Source organism: Leptonychotes weddellii, chromosome 15, assembly GCF_054177405.1.
Source record: "Leptonychotes weddellii isolate Sample4059 chromosome 15, ASM5417740v2, whole genome shotgun sequence".
NCBI lineage: Eukaryota > Metazoa > Chordata > Mammalia > Carnivora > Phocidae > Leptonychotes > Leptonychotes weddellii.
This window is the reverse complement of record NC_138383.1, coordinates 29083223-29105467: the sequence shown is the minus strand read 5'-3', so window position 1 is coordinate 29105467 and position 22245 is coordinate 29083223. Positions and strand designations below refer to the sequence as shown.

Genomic DNA, 22245 nt, shown 5'->3' with positions numbered 1-22245 from the left:
GTCATGATCCCAGGGTCCTAGGATCGAGCCCCGCATTGGGCTCCTTGCTCAGCAGGGAACCTGCTTCTCCCTCTCCCTGCTACTCCACCTGCTTATGCTCTCTCTCTCTCTGTCATATAAATAAATAAAAAATCTTAAACATAAAAAATTAAGAGATTCACTTTATGTAAACAAAGGAAATGATATAAAATGAGGTTTTTGTTGATCAAAATCTAAAAGCTTTAAAAAAAAAAAAATCTAAAAATCTGGGGTGTCTGGGTGGCTCGGATGGTTAAGCATCTGCCTTCAACTCGGGTCGTGATCCCAGGGTGCTGGGATCGGGCCCCACGTCAGGCTCCCGGCTCGGCTGGGAGTCTGCTTCTCCCTCTGCCTCTGCCTCTCTCCCCTGCTCATGCTCTCTCTCTCTGTGTCTCTCTCTCTCAGATGAATAAATAAAATCTTAAAAATAAATAATTTGAATAAAATAAAAATAAAAGTAAAAAATCTAAAAGCTTTGCTTTTCTGAGGCGACAAGGTACAAATCAACACAGATACTTCTACAAATAATTTACTATTACATATGAACCAATATATTTTGATGTCAAATATTCATAATTAACAGGTTAAAAATCCCCTACAAAGTTACACTAAATGTACCAAAAATCTGTAGCTATTCCAGGAATAGAACAGTTACAGTGAGCTCTTCTACTGTTGTAACGGTGTGACTTCCTTTTTTTTTTTTTTTTAAAGATTTTATTTATTTATTTGACAGAGAGAGACACAGCGAGAGAGGGAACACAAGCAGGGGGAGTGGGAGAGGGAGAAGCAGGCTTCCTGCCGAGCAGGGAGCCCGACGCGGGGCTTGATCCCAGGACCCTGGGATCATGACCTGAGCCGAAGGCAGACGCTTAACGACTGAGCCACCCAGGCGCCCTGTAATGGTGTGACTTCCAATTGAGATACTGAGCCAAACATCATTTTAAGTCAGTGGCCCATCTAAAAAGGGAATCATATACTCCAAAGAATCAGACAGTCCCACTCTAACTGCTGAAATGGAATACTGGATTATGGGAATCAATTTTCTAACTTAGCAAGTTGTAAATTAACTTAATAAAAAATAGCATCCCAGGTTATCTACATCAACTGCAAAGCAAACAAATTGAATTTTCTTACTGAAAAGGGTCCATCCTAATACTTAAATTTCTCATGGCTACATGGAAATTCTTTCACTTACCAGAAAGACCTGGTTGGCACTTTCACTGAGAGTTGAGTCATCTGGGCTGTCAACAGGTGTCTGACGTGTAAACTTTGAATCAAACTGACTCACATCCTCTTCAGATTGCTTTGCGAAAAACAAAATTAGAAAACGATGAATAGTCTATATTACACGTATCAATCAAATGCATGACTTATATTAGAGAAGGCTCTAGCTAGAACTCTTCATAGGGTTTGATTGTAATAAAATATCAGAATAGTTTTAGCAGGCATAGACTGAAAAATAAATTGGAAATAAATTGGTGGAAAGTTTCTTTCTTTTTTAAGGTTTTATTTATTTGAAAGAGAGAGCTAGAGAGAGCACAAATGGTGGGGAGGGGCAGAGGGAGAGGGAGAAGCAGACACCCTGCTGAGCAGAGAGCACAACGCAGGGCTCAATCCCAGGACCTCAGCTCATGACCTGAGCTGAAGGCAGACGCTTAACCGACTGAGCCACCCAGGTGCCCCCAGGTGGAAAGTTTCAAAGGTCAAATTACATCTTCAATTTTTAAGCATTTATTAAAGTAGATTTTAGTACACGCTCATCATTTTTTAAAAAAAAAAATCTGTCAAAAAAAATTTGAATGTCAATCTTCCCCACTTACAAAGCTTCAGGGCGCCTAGTCCACTGGCTAAATTCCCTATTAGATATAATTTGCTCAGCTGGCCACTGCAGGTTTATAATAAACCTGAAAAACTACTGAAACAGAACACAAAACACATTTGTAAAATGCTCTAAAGCTTCTTCCCATAGCTTATTTCATCCTACTACAGATTTCTCAAGGAGCAAAAATGATATTCTACTCTGCATGAGTACATTTTCTTATGAAAAACATCACCTAAATCTAACCACCACATCTGTTTAATTCCTTCTCTCTGGCAACATCAGACTTTGTGGTCATGTCAAAAGAGCTAAGGAACCCAGTGTCAAAAGATGATAAAAACTAAGCATCAGTAAAAATTACTGCAATGGATTGAAACACAAATATATTAAAAGGCATAAGTTCATAATTTTTTTTTTTTAAGATTTTATTTATTGATTTGACAGAGAGAGAGACAGAGAGGGAACACAAGCAGGGGGAGTGGGAGAGGGAGAAGCAGGCCTCCCGCTGAGCCGGGAGCCCGATGCGGGGCTTGATCCCAGGACCCTGGGATCATGACCTGAGCCGAAGGCAGACACTTAACGACTGAGCCACCCAGGCGCCCCAAAAGGCGTAAGTTCATAATTATACTGAAAAAAAAATCAAAGAACTGGTCAATTTTGGAAGATGTTAAAGAACTAATTTATTATTTTGAAAAATGGGAAAGAAACAAACATTCATCCTACCTTTCCTGTATGAACAATGTAGGTTTCTCTTTAGGGAAAAATTCACTAATGAGGAATCAATAATAGTATTAGAATAAGACAATTTTGCAAACCCCCACTGAAATCCTGAAACTAGGCCAGAGTTTCTGAATCTCAGCCCTACTGACATTTTGGGCTTGATAATTCTTGTTGTAGGGGTCTGTCCTATGTAAAAGAGGATGTTTAGCAGCATCTCTGGCCTCGACCCACTGCAAACCAATAACATCCCCTCCCCAAGTTATGACAACTTGTCTCCAAACCTTGCCAAATTGACCATACCTAAGCATCACTAATGTTGGCAATGATCACAACATCACTAAAAAAAATACAAATACACATTATGCCTCCTGACTAAAATATACAACATCAAAAGTTTAATCTGAAGCAGATTAAGTATTTAAATCTAAATACTAGTTTTTGGAAATACAGGGAACAGATGAATATGGTCAATGACACTATGGGGTTAAAATCAGCAAAATCAAAGTTAGAAACCCTATAAGACATATAGTCCAGTTTCTTCAGTAAATACTCAGGAGAGGAATCGAGAGGGGGTTGGAAAGAGACCTAAGAGATACAATAACCAAACTGTATAGACCTTGACTGAATTCTTATTAAAAGAAACCAACAGGGAGGAAAAGAAAACAAAAGAAACTGGGGAAACTGTCAGCTTTTTAGTTGTGATGATAGCTAGCAGTTCTGTTTATGTTTAAACAAGATGACCTGACAAGCTGGACCATTGGTACAGAAGGGTTAATTATCCTCCTTACAATTATATATGCGAAAATTTTAAAGCAAGTCACCTTGTGCTCCAGAACCAAATTATCATCATCATTATCTTCCTCCTCCTCCACCTTCACTCCAAGAAATAGAAAAATAAACTATATTTTCTCAAATTCTGAGGTGGAAGAAAGACAAGAACTAACACACTAACTCATGTACTCATAAACACATTGTTAGGCAAACATAAAGGCAGAGATCAGGTAATGTGCCTACAAGCCAAGGAATGCCAAAGATTGCTAGCAAGCCACCAGAAGCTAGGAGAGACGCACAAAGTGGAACAGAAGGCTCTCACAGCCTTCATAATGAACCAAGCCTGTCAATACATTATCTTGGACATCTAGTCTCCAGAACTGTAATACAATAAACTTCTGCTGTGTAAGCCACCTAGTTTGTGGTACTTTGTTACAGCAACCCTAGCAAACTAATACACATTTATACTATATTTTGAAGAAAAAAATTCCCAGAAAATCAAATTCAAAACAGGGTTGAATCAGAGGGTAACCACACTTACTCTGGTGAGCATTATGTTATGTATATAACTGTTGAATCACTATGCTATATACCTGAAACTTATATATTATTATATGTCAACTAAACTTCAATTTAGAAATAAAAAATAAGGGGCACCTAGGTGGCTCAGTCGGTTAAGTGTCTGCCTTCAGCTCAGGTCATGATCCCAGGGTCCTGGGACCGAGCCCCACATCAGGCCCCCTGCTCAGCGGAGAGCCTGCTTCTCCCTCTCCCTCTGCTGCTCCCTCTGCCAAACAAATAAATGAAATCTTTAAAAAAAAGAAAAGAGGGGTGCCTGGGTGGCTCAGTTGTTAAGTGTCTGCCTTCTGCTCAGGTCGTGATCCCAGGGTCTTGGATTGAGCCCCACGTCTGGGTTCCTCCTCAGCGGGAAGCCTGCTTCTCCCTCTCCCACTCCCCCTGCTTGTGTTCCCTCTCTCACTGTCCCTCTCTGTCAAATAAATAAAAAATCTTAAAAAAAAAAAAATTTAATTAAATTAAGGGCACCTGGCTGGCTGAGTCAGAGGAGCATGTGACTTTTTTTTTTTTTTTAAAGATTTTATGTGCTTACTTGAGAGAGATAAAGAGAGTGCAAGCAGCGGGCAGAGGTAGAAGTAGGCTCCCCACTGAGCAGGGAGAGAGAGACCCTAGGATCATGACCCGAGCCGAAGGCAGATGCTTAACTGACTGAGCCACCCAGGTACCCTGAGCATGTGACTCTTGATCTCAGGGTCATGATTTTAAACCCCATGTGGGATACAGAGATTACTTAAATAAATAAAACTTTAAAAAAGTTAAAAATAAAAAAATAGAGTAAAAGATTATACTCCATAAAAATAAAATACGGTTGAATTAAGCAAACAAAGCAAAAAAGTTCTAACTAGTTGAAATATTTAGTTGTCTTAGGCAACCAACTTAAAAATAGTTAATATACTCATCAATTGCTGCTGGCAGTAGTCCTTGAAAAGACTGTACAGAATAAAGATTCTGAAGAGAACATAAACCAAAGTTTTCTGAATTGTTAATATAAACGTAACGTTTCTGAATGCTCTGAGATTTTATTCTAAGTAAGTACCAGGTCCTTCAAGTTATATGGTTTCATGTATACATACCAACAGAGGTTTAAAGGGGGGCTCCACCTTCCGAGCTAGCAGTTCTTCCCAGTTAATATGCCTGAAGAATGGATGAGCCTAGGAAAAAAGAACAGGAAGAAAAGTCAAGGCAAATAGACTTCATTGGATTGACAAATTAACTGTTTGTTTGAAGTTACAAATCACAAAATAAACTATACTATTTATTTTTTAGATTTTATTTATTTAAGAGAGAGAAAGCATGAACATGAGTGGGGGGAGGGGGAGAGGGGAAGGGAGAGGGAGAATCTCTCAAGCTGACCCAACACAGGGCTCGATCCCAAGACCCTGAGATCATGACCTGAGCCAAAACCAAGAGTCGGATACTTAACCAACTGAGCTACCCAGATGCCCCACAAAATAAACTTTAAACAACTCCATACAATCCTCACAAATACAAAGAATTAGCACTATCTTCCCCTCAAACCACCAAAAAGGCCAATCCCTACTTGAACTTCTCCAGCATCCCCAGGGCCAGCTCCAAGCCGAGAAGCAGCATTTCTTTTCAGCAGCTTTAGGGAGGGAAAACAAAACAAAACAAAACATTTATGAACCTTAGCCAAATTGATTATTTTTTATTTACAGAATTTGCTTGTCTATATTGCTTCTCTATTTTGAGAAAATAGGCTTTATTAATTACTACTAAATATTGTTTGGGAATAAAAAGGAAAAATCTTTTTTTTTAATTATTTGAGAGAGAGCAGAGAGAGAGAAAGCACACATAAGCTGGTGGGGCAGGGGGTAAGGGGCAGAGAGAGAGGGAGAAGCAGACTCCTGCTGAGCAGGGAGCCCAATACGGGGCTTGATCTCAGGACCCTGTGATCATGGCCTGAGCCAAAGGCCAGCCACCCAGGCACCCCAAGGAAAGAAAATCTTTAAACAAACAAATTTGTACTTTACCTGCAAAAACTGTAGGCTTTTTTGTTTAATATATGTGTATGATTCTTTATTCAAAATGTATGTTCAATTCTATCTATTTAGATCCCAGTAGTTAAGGATCATCGTTTCGTGTCCTACCTTTTTAAGCAGATCTCTGGCTTCTTGTGTGAGGTAGGGAGGCAAATTGAGTTTACATTTGAGGATTTTGTCAATTGTTTTCTTTCTATTCTCCCCAGTGAACGGGGGCTAGGAATAGAGAGAGTGAGAAAAATTAGCATATAAAAAATAAAATTATCCATTTTCTGAATTAGTCAGCTATGCATAGAAATCAGAAATGTATGCTGTGATATGGGCTGACTGCTAAACATCTATAGTTTTTAAGCAATGGGACAGAAGAAACAGCAACATCTCAGAAGAAACTGGGTTTCCACTATTAACTTTATGTTATAATAGGTTAGCCATGTGATTTTATGCTTTACTTTCTCCTTTTATAAAATAAGGGCAGTAATCTATTTTGTATCTCTTTCACAGGACTGACACGACAGATCATTTAAACAAAAATGTTTTTAAAAGTATAGGGGCCCATTCTACTACCAATAAAGCTTTATTAGGGTTAATTTTTTTTTTAAATAACTCCATCAGTAACATTTTAAAAAGCGCAGGAAAGGTCTCTTGCCATAATGATTTAATAACTACTCAGCACAGACCATAATACATGCAGCTTTTAACTGTGCACCTACTGCTCCAGTCAGCATGTCATACATTAATGCTCCCAAACTCCACCAATCCACAGCACGATTGTGGCCACTTCTCATCAAGATTTCAGGGGCCCTACAATGAGAAAAATAATATGCCTAAAAAATTCACCCATTTGCATATCATCTGAATTAGAAGTTTTAAAAACAACATATGGAGCCAAATGATGCTATAGAAAATATATAGCACACTATTAAACCAGGTAAAAGTTAGCTATTACTCCCCCAAACCAGTTTTATTTCTTTCAACATGCAGCTCACATGTATTCTATTGTTCCACAAAATGTGTGTGTGACTGTTCCATCATGAATAGATTCTTTGCATAGTCCAAAGTCTGTTAGTTTCACATGACCTACAATGAAAGATCACAGCAGTTATTCTGAGAACTCTAAGCATGTGCAGTGTTTGAATGTATCATACAAGACAATAATCTATCCTTCCATTTAACTTTTTCTGCCTTAAATATTTTTTGAAGATACAACTAGTAAGGTGCCATCCATAAAATGGGATGCTAACTTTTTAAAGCTAATAGTCATTTTTTGCCAATGATGTAATATAAAAGGAAAATAGAGAAAAAAAGTAAAACAGCTTGTCCAAGGCTCTAGCTCTACCATCCTGAGAAAACAAGCCCTTTCAAGAAAAATTTTTGAAAGTCTGGTTAAGTACACAAACCCTAATAAAGATATGCTGCACCTTTTAAAGGTCTGACACTGTATTTCAAATATATAACTTTTTACCACAGTGAACTGTGACTGGACAGTTTTTTAAATAGTCTCAGAAAGTCACTATAACAAGTTAGCTTATTCTGCCAATACTGCCAGTTCAGAAAAAGAAATGAAATTGCTATGGCATGGGACTGTCATCTCTAATCCAGAAAGTGAAAAACTCACCACCTTACACAATGAACATTACTGAACTGTTATTAGATATCCAGTGGTTCAACCACCCCAGGGACCCTACTATTCCAGGTTTATTTCAGAGAAAAGAAAAGGCAATGGCCTATTGATACAAATGTAAATGTGTACTTTACTCTGACACAGAAAAAAATATGACCTTTATTTTCACAGAGCCACCTGACACACTCAAGCTTATGGATCAAAGAAGTTAACTAGTCATTTCCCTATTCTATCCTTTGCCTTAGAATTCAGAATCAGAATCCAGGTTTGGGGGGATGGGAGCAGAACTGGGAGGGAGAGAGATACATAGATTCACAATGATGTACTTGGTTAAGTAGAGCATTTCTCTTAAAAAAAAAAAGAGAAAGAAAAGCACAATATGAAACATATTCATACTAGTGTCAGTTGTCCACATCATTTCCTGTCCAAGAATTTAAAACCCTTAACCACCTATTGTATCATTTTGTAGACATCGAAGGATCAGCAACTGCTACCAGCACCCCGATAGCCTGGTTGGCTGGTTGCTCCTTTGGGGTATGAGTGAGCTGTGAAGTCTACCTAGCCCAAATTACTCTTGCATAAATCAAACTGTCTATAGCAACATGCACTTGTAATCAAGACTCAATCTGCTCTACCTACACCTGTACAGAATATTAGCCTTTCTGATTTTTATGTTTGTTTTTACAAACAGCAAGAATAAACTGATGCCTACTAAACATTTTCTTTCCAAGGCTACATCAAATATTTTGGTTCAGTTCTGATCCTTTTTTTACAGCATTAATAAAATTTATCATAAAAAGTATTAATTCTGGGGCGCCTGGGTGGCTCGGTTGTTAAGCGTCTGCCTTCGGCTCAGGTCATGATCCCAGGGTCCTGGGATCGAGCCCTGCATCGGGCTCCCTGCTCAGCGGGAAACCTGCTTCTCCCTGTCCCACTCCCCCTGCTTGTGTTCCCTCTCTCACTGTGTCTCTCTCTGTCAAATAAATAAATAAAATCTTTTTAAAAAATAAATAAAAAGCATTGCTTCTAATATTTATGTATTTTTATCATTAAGGAAAACTCAATTTATAGGGTTAAGATCTACTTTCCAATTTAAGGAAGAAACCAAAATTAAGGTTTGGACTGGCTTTTGACTCACCACATGTTATGTAAAGATTTCAAAAGAACGACAAGCTATAGAGAGCAAGGACTAAACTGAAAAACACAGTTGAGTGGCCAGTTATTCCTAACTCCCTCTAATCTCATCAATCACAAATATCTAAATACCTAAATCTCAGCAAGTATTATGATGCCATAAATTCTGAGGGAGGAATGTATAATAATAGATACATGACTATGGGGCTTTGTAAATGACCACGACCTGTGTGGGAGGATTTTAAGATGATTATTTACTATAGAATTATTTACGGTATATCTCCACCTTGGTGATTAAGCATGATATTCTCCGGCTTCAGGTCTCTGTAGATGATCCCCTTTTGATGTAAATGCCCCAAAGCCATGGAGATTTCTGCCAAGTAAAAGCTGGAAACAAAAGTGATTTAATAAAATTAAAAAGAGTAATATACTCAAAGCAGTTTATGTATGGAGCAAAATTCCTTGAAAGAAATAGACATGCACCAAAGACCAAATTAGTGGGGATGGGGGTGGGTATGGGGGAAAGAGATGGCATAGGATGCTGCCAAAAGGCATGGTGACATTTTTGTTTCACTTATTTAGTGAAACTATAAAATGTTTTATTTCATCATTAGAACATACTGCTAATTGCAAAGAAGTCCAGAATATGCCAAACTGTCACTGGTTTTTGTTCTGTGTAGGAATTAGGCCAATAGTCATTCAGATCGGAGCAAATTACTCCCACCCACCCCCAATTTTAAAATCCCATAGGACGTAGGAACTTTGTTATTCTCAGACAGCAAGTCTTAGTTTCAAAAGATACCTTATAAATAACCTGACCCTTAGAAGCCCGCTCATCCCTTAATATAGCTGCATAATTATATACAGTTCATGCCCACAGTATCTGCCCTCCCTCTTGCCAGCCAGCCCACAACTATAAACTGTGTGACACTCAAATTTATCTACCTCAAAAGAATAAAGGGCTGAGTCAACCCTGTCTGGATTCGAAAAGCACAAGGCACTGCAATACTGGCTGCATAACAATGTTGCAATCCTGCAGATTACTCCAGGATGGAGAGGGTGTGTCCTAGAGGACTGAGGCAGTTTCACAGCCAGCAGGACCACAAATACAGCCTCCAACACGGCTCAGAGAGCCTCCTCCAAAAAAGGGTACTTCATCCCTAAGGCTCTTAAATGCAGCTTCTGTGTTAGAAAAGGCCTGAAATTAAACAATGGAATGCAGTTTGGTAATTAAGGTAGAAAAAACATATAAGTGTTTTCTATTCAATTAATGTGTAGGATAAACTGATTTATTGTTACCCAATACTGTCATCTCACAAAAGGATGTATATATTTTTAATTTGAAGCAGATGCCATCTTAAGAAATATAAGGGTAGATCCCATCCTGGCCATAGAATCAATCCACAGATGATGTGTGCCGGCTTATCACCTCCCTAAGACTGCACCTTGGGAACTGGAAAGTCTAAAAAAAAAGAGGAGATGATTTCTGATACTTTCCATTGTTCCAGACATAAAGTTTCACCGGAAAACCACACTCACCCACAGCCAAGGCAGGCAGCTTACCAATTCAAGGAAAGAAAGCCCCAGTGAGAATGGTTCTGTTAGGAACTGGCGTGAAGAGCGTTCCACCCAAGGCCTGGGGGCAAAGGAATGATGTGACCTCCAAAAGCTGCCCCACCCCAAAGATGCTTCTCCCCCTTGAAGTCCTGAGTGACTGACTGGCTCCAGAACAATTTATTGAATCATTTGGCTGCCCACAGTGGGAACAGGACTTTGCTTTTAATTATATGAATCATTACCTGAATCCCTGCAACCACAAAAATTTCACTTACCAGGCTGTGTCTTCCATAAATATTCCCTCTCTTTCTAACTGCATAAATAATTCTCCTCCTGTAAAGAAAAGGAAAAGATATTAGAAATAAAACAATCTTCATTTCCAACCCCTTTCTAACCACAGTTAAAAGATATCAGTCCCTTAAAAATAAAAAACAGATTCTAAAAAATACAGGTTTAAAAAAAAAAAATACAGGTTTAAAACTAAGTCTTCAGGATTCTATTTTTAGTAGTGTTCTTATTTTTATGTGAAATACATATTTTGGAGTTCCAGGTTTGTACATTTTTAACTTCAAAATAGTTACAGATTCCAGACCTGAGGTTAAAAAAAAAATCTTGGTTAAAACTTCTCTCACATTTTACCCTAAGCAGAAAAACGTTAGTATATAATTAAGCCACCCTTACAAATTAAAATTAGTGAATACCCTTATTCCATATTTTCAGATCTCTTAATCCAGAGGAACCCGGCAGCGGCTTTGTTAAAAGCATGGCACTGTTTTGAATATCAAAATAAATAATGATAATAAAGAATTATATCCACTGAATAATCTTAGAATCCATGAGCCCACAATGATGTAAATCAATGAAGAGATCAATAAATTAAGTTTTAAAATGGGAGAGAAGGGAAAGCTCTTTGTTACAGTAGAATGCCAAATAATGAATGAGGCACGATGGAATAAGAAAAATCACTTGGCAATCATTATAGTTAATTGTTTCAAGCAAGAATCAATGAATGCTAAAACTGTATGTGAAAGCTTGATGAGAGACAAGATATTTCAGTAATCCCAAAGTATCTCAAGATACTTATTCATTACAAAGGGAAAACTTCACCAGGGAAAAAACTGGCCAACACCACCTTATAAGTGTGATCAAAGTAAATATCAACAGTAATGGGACAAAGATATAAAAATCATGTACCTCCTGATCTGACAGAGAAGGACACAATGTCATTTTGATGGTCCTCCCCAAATGCATAACCTGAATCTAATCTTGAGGAAACATCCCATAAGCCCAAATTGATGCATTCTACAAAATAAGTGGCCTATATTCTTCAAAAATGTCAAGGTCACAAAAGACAAAGACTGAGGAACTGTTCTAGATTAAAGGAAACTGAGAGATATTACTGTATCAGTGTTAATTTCCAGTTTTGATAATTTTAGTAGTTAAGATACTATCATTGAATTTAGAAAATATACACTGAAGTATTTAGGGGTAATGGGAAATCATGTCTGCAACACTCTCTTAAGCAATCCAGAAAAAAATTATGTATATACATGTACATGTATATACATACACATACATATATACACACCCATACATGTGTATACATATACGTAGAGAGGGAGAGAAAAGAAGGATGAAACAAAACACCTATAAAATGGTAACACTTGGGGAATTTAGGTGAAGGGTATGTGGAAAGTCTTTGTACTATTTCTGCAACTTTTCTGTGTAAATCTGAAATCATGTCAAAATAAAGTTACCCAAAAAATAGCAACAACAGTCAAAAAAGTTGCTAAATTCTGCAGCTTTCTGTTCCATGTTACAGGCCATTGTGAAACCTGCTTTTCAGAAAACTCAAATATGTTGGCTGGAAATAGATACCTGTGATCTAGAAATGGTAAGAAGCAACAAGTTTCGAGGAGGTAGTAAGCCCTGGAAATTGTGGATGTCTTCCTACATAAACTGCACAGTCTATCAAAAAGGCTACATTCAACCAAAAAATTCTTCTGTTTAGAGATGCAATTTTGAAAATACTCAATATCTTAAATACTCTCAATAAGTTTTCCATTTGAGTTGAGAAAGAAATGGCTTTGATGGTTCTTTTGAATTATAGTATCTTACCCGAGTGCAGTCAATGTGATGGCTCTGTATCAATTAGGTGTTTGTTATTTTAAGTAATTGATTACAAAAGGATTAGGACTAAGATAAAATTTTACAGATGGGGAAAAAACTTAACCTTTAAAGTTTCCTTTATATTTGTCTGCGAAAAGAAACATATGGTCACATCTGAATTCCTTATGTCAATGTATTTGTCAATTTTAAGAACTATTTAATCACATTGGGGAAAAAGCATTCTCCAATGGAAAATAATGTTTGACCCAGTTTCTGAAGCAAATGCAAATAATTACACCAAACTGAGTGTACTGACCGCTGAGATACTCAAGGATGAGGTAGAGTTTTCCACCGGTCTGAAAGGCATAAATTAAATCCACAATGAAGGGATGCTTTACTTCCTCCAGAATATTCCGTTCTGCTTTTGTATGAGCTGTATCTTTAGCATTTCTTACTATCATTGCCTAAAGGAAAAGAGATGATCTATAAGAACAAAACAGTAGACATTTTTATTCTATAGTAACTGGAAAATCTATTTTGTGCATTTCTTGCCAATATTAAACTATTACTCATAGTTCCCACTAGAGACTGAGATAGGAGTAATGGAAGACATTCACTTCTCATATATATCTGCACTGTTCAGATTTTTTGCAGTGAACATGTAAATGACAACCTAAAGATACCTTTTTAAAAAATGTAAACAGGTGAAGTTTATTCATATATTCACTAACTGTTCAATGTCTACTATGCTCCAGGCTCTGTAATAAGAAAGAAGAACTAACAGAAGTCTCCAGCCTATAGGAGTCCAAAGTCTCGGGGAAGAGAGAGAAGTCACTGCCGGTAAGCACAAGGTGCTTTGGGAGAACAGAGCAACTACATCTGACATGGCAAGAAGTGTTCCTGGAGGTGGCAATACCTAAACTGTATCATAAAAAATTATTAAAATGAAATGCAGAAGGTAAAAAAAAAAAGCATTTCCAGGGCCAGAGAGGCTTGACAGGACATGTCTAGGGAACCTATAAGTAGTTCAGTATGGTTAGAAGCGGCTAGAGATTAGGCTGGTGATGTAGGTGGAGACCAGAAATGGAAGGCCTAGGTATCTAGGCAAAAGCGTGTGAATCTTATCTTAGAGGCAGAGGAAAAATGTTAAGGTTCTGAAAATGAATAACCCTTTAAGACAGTTTAATAGCAGTATGGAGTTTTAGGGAAGAAATGAGACCAGTTAGGAGGCTAGTACAGTAAACTAAGTAAAGTAAGACCTGTAACTAAGAAAATGAAGTTGGGGGGCACCTGTGCGGCTCAGTGAGTTAAGCATCCAACTCTTGATTTCAGCTCAGGTCATGATCTCAGGGTGTGAGACTGAGCCTGGCAATGGGCTCCACGCTGGGCATGGCAGCTGCTTAAGATTCTCTCCCTCTCCCTCTACCCTTACTCAACCCCCTCTAAAAAAAAAAAAAGGAAAAGGAAAATGAAGGTGGAAAAAATAAAAAAAGAAAAGATAAAGATGTATTATCAGCACTTGCGGACTAGGTTGAGAAGAAATGATGATACCATGGTTTCTGCGTAAGTAATAGAACAATGGTTATCATTCAATAACAGGAAATGGAAGTCAAGAAAAGAGTTTTGGGAAAATGATGCATTGTTTTTGGACATGTTAAGTCTAAATTCTAGGACTAAGTTCTGGTACATCTCCAGTAACATGAAAATGCATATACACAAGGTTATTAGTTGCAATATTATTTATAAAAGTGAAATGTTAAAAACAACCTAAATGCCCATGTATAGAATACTGGATAAAAACCTATGGACTACCTACCTAATGTGTAAAAAAAGCTATAAAAAGAATGGGGAATGTCTCTATGAAAGCAAGGTGCAAAAGAGCATATATGGCATAACAGTATCACATATACTACCTTTTGTGTAAGAAAGGGGAAACAAGAATATGTATATGTATCTCCTTATATCTTCAATAATGAACACAACTAAGATAAACCAAAAGCTAATGACAGTGGGAAGATTAAGTAATGGGATTAGACTTCTGAGTACATCTTTGGAGTAAAACCTCAATGGTTTCAGCTTACCTAAATTTTTTTCTTCTCTTACCTAAATCAAATATTATTGTGATTATAAAATGGAGGTTTTTGAATTCTGAACCATGGTAATGTTTTATACATTCCAAAACTAAAATTAAATCAACAAGGATGGGGAGGGAAATAAAACTGAACACAACAGAAATATATAAATGTAACTGAATATTACCCTGATAATTTTACCATAGGAGAAAAAAGATATTTAAATAACTTTATGTGGCACACTCTTAATGACATATATGTAAGCATAACAAAAATTGCAAAGAAATCTTATGCCACACTAAGTAGGTTTGTAGCTGCTAATAATACTGATATTGTAATTCTCAAACTATTATGCATATATTGTACGACTGAGCAAATGAGTAAATTTATTGATGTTACTACCAGGCTTCTCACTGTGGAAAACCAGAGATGTAAATATGGACTGAGATAAGAAAAGCCCTATGGAACTGGACTGGAATTAGGGATATCAATATGAAGCCATGATTTAAAAAGAAAAACCTCCTAGCTCTACCCACTGAAAGAGCCAGAAACAATGACACTTTAGTAGTAAGGAGCATAGCTGGCACCAGATCTTGGTTTCTCTACCAAAAGAAACCAGGGTTCCTTAGAGAAAAAGATGGTTCTAAGCCAGAGTTAGGGAAAGTGCAAGGGAAATCCGGAGCACTCTATTATACCAGGAAGTACTCAAAAACTGACAAGGACATATCAAGGACATAGAAGCCATCTTAAAAGAGTTCTCTGTAGCAAAATTTGGGACAATTTGAGAACCAAATGAATAATGAAAGAAATGGATAACACACTGAAAATAAAAAGTCCATACTGACTCTTAAAAAATTAAAATTTAAAAAAGGAAGTATAAAAAGCTCTTTATAGAATGACAATATAGAAACAAAATGGCAAAATAGAAAAGTCTCCATTTTGTAATCACCATAGTAATATTTGATTTAGATAAGAAACAATGGATGATAAAACCACTGGGTAAAAGATTATTAGGATAGAATATTCATATCCCTATTATACCATACACTGAGAACATAATATTCCTGCAAAAAGTATTTAACCTAAATTTAAAATTTAGGTGTTTTCATGAGTAAACAATGAAACATATCCAAATTAAGGGATATTCTGCAAAACAACTGGCCTGAGCTCTTCAAAAAATGTAAATGTCATGAAAGACAAAAGAAAAGGGTGGGAAATGGCTCCAGAATAAAGGAAACTAAAGAGATAGGACAACTCAATGCATATGTGATCCTTGGCTAAATCCCGAATATTAAAAACAAAATAAAACAGCTATAAAAGATATACTGATACAGCTGAGGAAATCTGAGTATGGACGATATATTAGAAAACAGCAACTGTTTATCAATGGTAAGTTTCCCAAATGTGATAATTACACTGTGATTTTATGTGAAAATGCCCCTACTCTTAAGAGATACAAACTAAAGAAAATAAGGGTGAAATGCCATGATATCTACAATTAACTTTCAAATTGTACAGCAAAAGAATGAAAATTTTGAATATGCATAAATATACATATACATGGAAGGGATGGAGAAAGTGAGGGGCAGACAAAGAAAATATGGCAAACTTAGTTGGTGTTCACTGTACTATTCTTGCAACCCTTTGGAAAGTCTGAAAAATTTCAAACATTATTACTTTTTTTTTTTTTAAGATTTTATTTATTTATTTGACAGAGAGAGAGATAGTGAGAGCAGGAACACAAGCAGGGGGAGTGGGAAAGGGAGAAGCAGGCTCCCCGTCAAGCAGGGAGCCCAATGCGGGACTCGATCCCAGGACCCTGGGACCATGACCAGAGCCAAAGGCACATGCCCAACCGACTGAGCCACCCAGGCACCCTCAAACATTATTTTTTAACTGCTCAGGAGGTTTGAGTTTTTTAAATAAGTAATTTTGAGAAAGTCTGGGAAGCAAGAGACTAAGAGATAAGCTGAAAAATTAGTAAAGTAGAATCACATAAGTAAAGAAAACAGTTTCAAAATACTGTGGTCAATAGCTTCAATGTAACAGAGAAGTAAATGGAGGATGAATTAAGTAAAGACCATTGAATTCAGCCATTAGGAGACTGGTGATGACAAGAGTTTTATTGAAATAGTAGAGTCATTAAGTCAAAATACAGTGAATGAAAAAATAATAAAACATGACTTCTCAAGAAATTCAGCTATGAAAGGCAAAGAGGGTGGAAGCCATAGGAAGACTTTGTGAGAAGGATTTGTTTTACTAAATATGGAAAAGACATGAATATACTTAAACAAAGAAAGAAGTAAGGATAGAGGATGGAAAAAGAGAAAGAAGTGACAAAGACCCCTAACAGGCAGAAAGAGATGGGATCCAAAACATAAAGAGAGGGCTTAACCTTGGAAAGGAGAGGAATATATCTCTTACTAACACTGGAGAGAAGGAAGTAAAGACAAATGAAAATGCAGATTAATATGGTATTAGGGGTAGGGATTAGAACAGGAAATGGAAGGAAATCACATGTGACAGCCTCAAATAGGAAGAGAGGCAGTCTACTAAAGAGGTAAGAGGGACTGATAGCAAAGTTATAGAGAACAGAAGAAGTTGTCTAGGGACATGGAGAAAAACAGCTGGTGGGGTGCCTGGGTGGCTCAGTCAGTTAAGTGTCTGCCTTCGGCTCAGGTCATGATCCCAGGGTGCTGGAATCGAGCCCCACATCGGGCTCCCAGGTCAGCAGGGAGCCTGCTTCTCCCTCTCCCTCTGCCTGACACTGCTTGTGTGCTCTCTCTCTCACTCTGTGTCAAATAAATAAAATCTTAAAAAAGAAAGGAAGGAAGGAAGAAGGAAAGAAGGAAAGAAAAATAGCTGGTAAATACCAAGGGTCCAAATGATTTGGGGACTACAAATTTGTCCTAGCAGCAATCTACAAGTTTGTGATTTCTGCCAGCAATGCTCAGTAACTGAAATACAGGAATAAAGGGGCATTAACAACCAAACAATTTTTTTTTTAAGATTTTATTTATTTGACAGAGAGAGACACAGTGAGAGAGGGAACACAAGCAGGGGGAGTGGGACAGGGAGAAGCAGGCTTCCTGCGGAGCAGGGAACCTGATGCGGGGCTCGATCCCAGGATCCTGGGATCATAACCTGAGCCGAAGGCAGATGCTCAATGACTGAGCCACCCAGGTGCCCCAACAACTAAACTATTAAAAGTAGGACTTTCCCAGGGGCACCTGGGTGGTTCAGTCATTAAGCGTCTGCCTTCGGCTCAGGTCATGATCCCAGGGTCCTGGGATTGAGCCCCGTTGTCAGGCTCCCTGCTGGGTGGCAGGCCTGCTTCTCCCTCTCCCACTCCCCCTGTTTGTGTTCCCTCTCTTGCTGTCTCTCTGTCAAATAAATAAATAAAATCTTTAAAAAAAAAAAAAAAAGTAGGACTTTCCTAAAGATAAGGTCAATGGCGCTAGCAAGTGACTGAAATGGCAGATCATGCTGATTATGCTGGATTCAGAATAAAGTGAAATAAGAAGGGGGTTAAGAACTTTAGAAAAAAACCCAGAAAGGTCAAAGGACTAAAAGGTTGAAAGCCAAAGACCAAGCATTGTGGGAATAAAGAAGTGAGAAGTTATTGTTCTATTGTAGTCCAATACTTCAGAGGTGGAGAATACAGCTATGGGGGCTGGTAAAGTGGAATGGAAGTGAAAGCTGATAGAGTTGAGATCAAGGAATTAGAAAGGCTAGGCTACTGATTACTTATTTAATATAAGGACAGCGAAGACATACAGGATGACAAGGCTCAGGAGTGAGAAAAAAAATGATAAAAGGTAAGGGAGGTTTCAACCTCAATGTAGAAAGGATTTTGACCACAAGATAGAAGAGAAATTGTAAGAATAAGCTTAACAGTTCTTCCCTTGAATTATATAGTAAGCAGAGTGAGAGGAAGAGACCACATTCGCCTCAAATGCTAAATCCTAGTATCTAGCGTAATGCCTGGCACATTGCCAGTTCTCAATTGATTCAATAAAAGGAATGCAAAAAGGATGACTAATCTGTGAACCACAAGCCTTTAGCCAAAGGGTCTAAAATTTACAGTGTGGGCTGAATTAACGCCATGGGCAATAGTACTTTGCTCTCAGGGTACATTTTTGTTGCAACTGGCAGGAAAGAGAAAGTCTTTTCCTCAACATTCCACCCTGAGAAAACACCCAAACAGTACCATTCCTGTAAAAAATCCCAGGAGAACTGATAAATTCAAACAGACTGTCCAGATGGAAATACCTCATTTAAGATAAGGAGATACGTGGTTCTACTCTGATTTGATCCTCAAGGCTGGAAAGACATATGTTCTTACTGCATACAGAGTTCAGGAGGGTTAATAATAATAAAATCAGAATAAAGAAACTCAAAGGCAGCATACAGATTTCTTATCTAGTTAGGAATTAAAATTCTGGACTTAACCGTAGCAACCTCTTCACTTTCATTATTTACGCTGTGAGCTTGTTTTCAGGGACAGCAAGGAAAACATGAGACAGCATCTGACTCTCTAGCCAAGCTTGGGGAAAGAAAAACCCTGAGAGTGGGAGGGAATGGTAACTAAGCAAAAGGAGAGGTGAGCAAGTTAGGTCTTGGATGCCCGGGGCTAAAAACGAGGTCTGACATTTAGCAGTAATTAAGTCTATGGATTTCCCAATACACTGTGCCTATCCACCACCAGCGGAAAAACAACACCCTCTTCTTTTCATTAAAGATGTCCATGCCAGAAACATACTTCACTCAAGACAGAATTATGATTAATTATGGTCAGCCCTGATTATAAAATATATCAAAAGGAATAAATTAACCTAAGAATCTTGTCCAGTACTTCTTTCAACATTTCTAGGACAAGCATTATTATACTATCTCCAATTCTATACCTAACATGTTTTATAGATCAAAACATCATTAATCTCAAATGATTCCAATGGGAAAGCCAGACAGCAGATTAATACTGACTTATTGATACAGAAAGTGATGTTCAGAATATCTAAACTGCTTCTTTTAAGACAATCACCAGGGTGATTCCAGCTGGCTGTCAGAACAGCATCAGCATGTGACTCTTGATCTCGGGGTCATGAATTCGAGCCCCACACTGGGTGTAAAGATTACTTAAATAAATAAATAAACAAAAAGACAATCACCAATAAAGCTGTGGTCATATTTGTTCCTCAGCTTTTATACTAATAAGCCATGTATACTGCTTAAGTGAAAATCAGAAAGATAAAGAGCAAAGTATTACAAACCCTGTAATTTTTGTTAAAAGTTGTTTCGATTGTCTTTTAATATAGTTTTGTAGTAAGACTTGTTTTAAGACAGTGTGATCTTGGGGCGCCTGGGTGGCTCAGTTGGTTAAGCCACTGCCTTCAGCTCAGGTCATGATCCTGGAGTCCCGGGATCGAGTCCCGCATCGGGCTCCCTGCTCAGCGGGGAGCCTGCTTCCCCCTCTGACCCTCCCCCCTCTCATGCTCTCTCTATCTCATTCTCTCTCTCAAATAAATAAATAAAATCTTAAAAAAAAAAAAAAGTGTGATCTTTTCAGAAATCAATCCCAAACAAAAAGAACAAGAAACCAAACACACATAACCCATTTTCAATAAAACTAGGAAATGCATCTCACTCCACACCTCAAAAGTGAAGAAAACAGAGTGGGATAAAGCAATGGTACATGACTCAGTGGAGTAGAATATGATCAAATCTAAATGCCTGCACAGAGAACTCAAAAGAAGCTGATTCCATAGAACCTTAGTAGGTTCAAAAACTGGAGACAAAAATAAAAAGCAAGAAAGGAAAAAAAAAAAAGTCATTAGGGACTGGAGAAGGCGGAAGGTGGAGGACTAAAAACAGGTATATTACTAGCACTTAGAAAGGTGTACTCTCCAGAAAAAAAAAAAAAAAAAAAGAGTGAAGGATCAGATACAGAGTGAAGTGCTAAAGTAAAAACTTGACTTCAGTGAAGGTCTGCATGTTGAAAGGTTAAGATCTTCATCTCTTCTCTCCCATCCAGGTCCAGGATGCTTTTTCTAGGTAAAAGAATAGAGGATCTTTCTCAGCACCAACTGACTACAGACAATGATATTTGGAGGTTCTCAGTCAATTGCCAGCTAACCACATGACTGTCCTAAACAGATGGAACTTCTGATCAGCTTTTCAGAGTTCTACTCTTAAATATGAACAATCAGTGAAGGACACCAGGCATCTAAAGAAGGCCTTTCACATGGAAGAAAGAGACTAAATCAAACTCAAAGAAAATAGGAACTTAGAAAAGAGATACAATGCATAGAACAAAAAAATATTTCAAAGAATTATCATTAATACCCTCAGAGGAATAAGATAATGTACTCATAAAATAGGTTGCTATAAAAAGAAAAAATGAGGGGTGCCTGGGTGGCTCAGTTGGTTAAGCATCTGCCTTCGGCTCGGGTTATGATCTCAGGGACCTGGGATTGAGCCCCACGTCAGGCTCCCTGCTCAGCGGGCAGTGTGCTTCTCCCTCTCCCTCTGATCCTCCTCCCCACTTGCGCTCTGTCTCAAATAAATAAAAAATCTTTTAAAAAAATGAATAAATAAAAGAAAAAGAAAAAAATGACAAAGCTCTGGAGAACGACAAATATGATAGCTTAAAAAAACAGTAAAAGGATTAGAAAATAAATTTCTAGAAAAATCTCAGAGAGTAAACAAAAAGACAAAGAAATGGACAAATGGAAAAGATAAGAAAAATAGATGATCAGTCCAGGAGGTCCAATATCCAACTAACTACAAATCCAAAAGAGAAAACTTCCCCCTCTCCAAGTAGAGGGGGAAATTATCAGAGACCATATAAGAAAACCTCCTAGAGCTGAAGGATTAGAACTTTTAAGATTGGAACTTTTAAGATTGAAAGAGTAAAAATAAAGAAAATAATAAGGATCAAAGCAAGATAAACACACCACTGTAAAAAATTTAGAATAACAGAAATCAAAAGAAAATTTTAGATATCTTTAAAGAAAAATAGATCTCTAGGGACGCCTGGGTGGCTCAGTCCGGTAAGTGTATGCCTTTGGCTCAGGTCATGATCCCGAGGTCCTGGGATCGAGTCCCACATCTGGCTCCTTGCTCAGCAAAGAGTCTGCTTCTTCCTCTGTCTGCTGCTCCCCATACTTGTGCTCTCTCTCTCTCCCTCTCTCTCTCCCTGACAAATAAAATCTTTTTTTTAAAAAAGTTAAAATAAATAAGTAAGAAAGAAAGAAAGATCTCTAAAGAAAGGGGAATCAGGGGGCGCCTGGGTGGCTCAGTCAGTTAAGCACCTGCCTTTGGCTCAGGTCATGATCCCAGAATCCTGGGATCAAGCCCCACATCGGGCTCCCTGCTCAACAGGGAGTTGGCTTCTCCCTCTCCCTTTCCCTCTGCTGGGTCTCACTCACTCTCTCTCAAATGAGTAAGTTTTAAAAATCTTTAGGAAACAGGGGTGCCTGGGTGGCTCAGTCGTTAAGTGTCTGCCTTCAGCTCGGGTCATATTCTCAGGGTCCTGGGATCAAGTCCCGCATCGGGATCCCTCTCCCACTCCCCCTGCTTGTGTTTCCCTCTCTCACTGTGTCTCTGTCAAATAAATAAATAAAATCTAAAAAAAAAAAAAAAAAAGCTTTAGGAAAGAATAAAAAGAAATGGGAATCAGTATGGCAAGGGACTCCTTAATAGAAACACTTAAGGCTAAATGAAAATAAAGCAAACTCCTGGGTGAAAATGATTTTCAACTCCAAAACCACACTCAAACAATCAAACAAGCATAAGGGTCTAATAGGGAAATTTTCAAATATGCAATATTTCCCCAAAAATTTACCT

General features: G+C 37.9%; 1 protein-coding gene across 7 annotated transcripts in view; it reads right to left on the bottom strand.

Annotated features, from left to right (window-relative positions):
* RPS6KB1 (ribosomal protein S6 kinase B1) overlaps positions 1-22245 on the bottom strand; it is a 52959-nt gene that overhangs the window by 19012 nt on the left and 11702 nt on the right. For 4 of the 7 annotated variants that reach the window (XM_081806038.1, XM_081806040.1, XM_081806037.1 and 1 more), the window contains exons 5-13: positions 12642-12789; positions 10492-10549; positions 8946-9046; positions 6891-6981; positions 6615-6705; positions 6013-6120; positions 5445-5507; positions 4978-5055; positions 1214-1321 (exon numbers count right to left, since the gene is read on the bottom strand). In XM_081806038.1, the coding sequence (XP_081662164.1) occupies positions 1214-1321; positions 4978-5055; positions 5445-5507; positions 6013-6120; positions 6615-6705; positions 6891-6981; positions 8946-9046; positions 10492-10549; positions 12642-12789 (846 nt within the window). Of the gene's footprint in view, positions 1-1213; positions 1322-4977; positions 5056-5444; positions 5508-6012; positions 6121-6614; positions 6706-6890; positions 6982-8945; positions 9047-9604; positions 10122-10222; positions 10296-10491; positions 10550-12641; positions 12790-22245 lie in introns of those variants that run through there. The other 3 variants (XM_081806041.1, XR_014140684.1, XM_081806042.1) reach the window with 3 other exon arrangements.